The sequence below is a fragment of the Plasmodium reichenowi genome, chromosome 11 (genome assembly GCF_001601855.1).
Source record: "Plasmodium reichenowi strain SY57 chromosome 11, whole genome shotgun sequence".
In the NCBI taxonomy this organism is placed as follows: Eukaryota; Apicomplexa; class Aconoidasida; order Haemosporida; family Plasmodiidae; genus Plasmodium; species Plasmodium reichenowi.
The window spans coordinates 54441-57566 of NC_033656.1; the positions used below are offsets into that span (position 1 = coordinate 54441).

Sequence of the window (3126 nt, forward strand, 5' to 3'; positions counted from 1 at the left end):
TTTTTTTTTTTTTTTTTTTTATTTTTTTTTTTTTTATTCTAGTTTTTTTTTTTTTATTTTTTTTTTTTTTGCTTCTTTACATTATGAACACAAATATTTAAATATATAAATATCATTAAAATATTTGTGATTTTTTTGGAATAAAAACTTTATTAGTTAAGCCTATAAGCACATAAATAATTAAATACACATTGTTCTAGACAATACATATAATATATATTATATATATATATATATTATTTTTTTTATTTAAATAAAAAATATTTTAAGTAATCCTTTCTATTTAAAAAAAAAAAAAAAGCATTTCATCTTTTTCAAAACGTTTTTATATGATGACCATTGTTTTATTCTTTTTATAAGAATGATGATATTTAAAACAACATACTACCAAGAGGAATGAAATCTTGAAAGAATGAACGAATGAGATATTGAAGAAATGAAAGCTTGAAAGAATGAACCAATGAGATATTGAAGAAATGAAAGCTTGAAAGAATGAACGAATGAGATATTGAAGAAATGAAAGATTGAAAGAATGAAAGATATATCGCTTTCTTGTTCTTAATTAAATGACACTTATTTCATAACATTATATAAATTTATTTATTTTTTATTTTAAGGTATACTTAATAATAATATAACCTAAAAAATTTTCTTATTATATATAATGTTTCATTATTTTTTCCAATATTAATAAAATAATATCCCCAAATAAAAAGGATATATATAAGAAATATACATATTTTAAAAAATATATATTAATAAAAATAAATAAATAAATAAATAAATAAATATATATATATATATATATATAGATATTATATATGTATAATTTATTATTTTTTTACTATTATTCAAATTTTGTTAAAATCATATATTTTTTTTCAGAATTATAATTATTAATAATATATATATATTTTTATTTATTTATTCAAGTTATATATATATATATATATATATATATATTTACATTTATATTTATTTATTTATATTTATTTATATGTATTTGTTTTTTTTTTTAATTTGTTCATATATATAAGATGGAAAATAGTGATTCGAATAAAGACCTTCAAGATTCCAAATCAGATAAAAGTACATCATGGGTAAAATGGTTTAATAATAGAGCATTAAGTAATTTTTTAGTAGAAGTAGATAATGAATATATTACAGATTCATTTAATTTATATGGATTAAAAACTGAGATCCCTAATTTTAATCATCTCGTATCAATAATAGCTGGGGATGCCCCTGAAGATGATGACGATTCAAAAAATAGCTTTTCAAAAGATTGTATATGTTTATATTCATTAATACATGCAAGATTTATAACTACACCAAAAGGTTTATCATTAATGAAAGATAAATATATTAAAGGTGATTTTGGTACTTGTCCAAGAGTTAGTTGTGCTCAACATAATGTATTACCTATTGGTTTGTTTGATCAGATGAAAATTGCCAAAGTTCATGTATATTGTCCTCTATGTCAAGAAATTTATAAAATACATGAAGATGAAAAAGTTTATTTAGATGGATCCTTTTTTGGAACATCTTTCCCTCATATTCTTTTACAAACCTATCCATATTATGCTACATTAAAAACTCCACCCTATTGTTCTTCTAAAATTTTTGGATTTAATGTTTATCATAATTTTACAAGAACCGAATATAAATTAGCTAAAGGGGAATTTGGAATCATAACCAGAGAAAATTTTCTTAAAAAAAATCCAAAGTATTTTAAAAAGCTTAGAAAGGAAGAACTACAAATTTCTGAAACGTAAACATAAACCACAATATATTTAAATTTATATGTATATGTAATATAATAGATATTGTGTATATGCCATATTTTAATGCACAATAAAATAAATAGACTTTTATTTTATTTAGGAGAACATTTTCATAATATATATAAAAGATATCAAATAATTATTTGTAGTAATAGCCAATATATTCAAATATTAAATAAATAAATAAATAAATATATATATATATATATATATATATATATATGTACATAAATATTTTAAAATGTAAAATAAAATGTGTTTTTTTTTTTTTTTTTAATAACATAGCAATGTTTCACACACAAGAAAAAATACAATAAAATAAAATAAAGACATACTTATTTTCCATCCACTTCTTGAAAGATAATATATTTATAAATTATTTATTTTTAATGAATGTTGAGGTGTCTATTATATATATACATATATAAACATATACATTTCATCATTATTATTGTGTTTTTTTCTTTTTTTTACATTTTTTTCTTTTTTTGGTTATATAAAGATAATATTTATAGACGCCTTTTTCTTATGATCATGTCTAATTTTAAGATCAGTTTGTTATATATATATGTGATTCCTTTGCATATTATTTTATTTGTATATCTTAAAATATTTACATATATATATATATATATATATATATATATATATATATATTTATCAAAAATATATAAAAAAAAAAAATTTATATATATAATATATATATATATATATATATATAATATTTTTTTTTTTTTTTTTTTAAGAATTTTATAAAATTTATAAGTTTAATAATTTAATTTAAATTTTTTTTTTTTTCCAAATAACAATTATCTAATTATTATTTATACGAAATCATATTTTAATAATAAAAAAAGATAAGATTTTTAATGTAAATATATTATATATATAAATCATTTTTATGTTCCGAAAAAAAAAAAAGGATAAATTATATATCCGTTTTAACACAAAATATCCTTGCGTTACTTCTATTTGATTTGATTATATGATTATTATTTTTTTTATTGATATCCTAATAATTCTATTAAATATACATATTACAATCTGTCTTTGAGCACTTATGTAAAAAGAAATAAGAAATAAAAAATGCAATAGTTATAAATTTGATGCTATAGGTAATCATGTATACATACACATAAATTGATTATTTTATCTTTATTTTATATTTGAGTTCATTTTATTTTTTCATAAAATAGGTTCAATAAATTTTTATATTAACACATTTAAAAAGATAAATAAAGAAGGAAAAGGAAAATGGAATAAAATGAATGCAAAGAAAAAAATATACGTATATATGTATAATTAAAAAAAAAAAAAAAAAAAAAAAAAAAAAAAAAAAAAA

General features: G+C 17.0%; 1 protein-coding gene across 1 annotated transcript; it reads left to right on the forward strand.

Annotated features, from left to right (window-relative positions):
• Positions 1 to 1037: 1037 nt before the first annotated feature.
• On the forward strand, positions 1038 to 1775 carry PRSY57_1102200 (casein kinase II beta chain; the record flags this gene model as incomplete). Its single annotated transcript, XM_012907993.1, has 1 exon — positions 1038 to 1775. One exon carries the CDS (start codon positions 1038 to 1040, stop codon positions 1773 to 1775), a length of 738 nt encoding a protein of 245 aa, XP_012763447.1.
• Positions 1776 to 3126: the final 1351 nt, after the last annotated feature.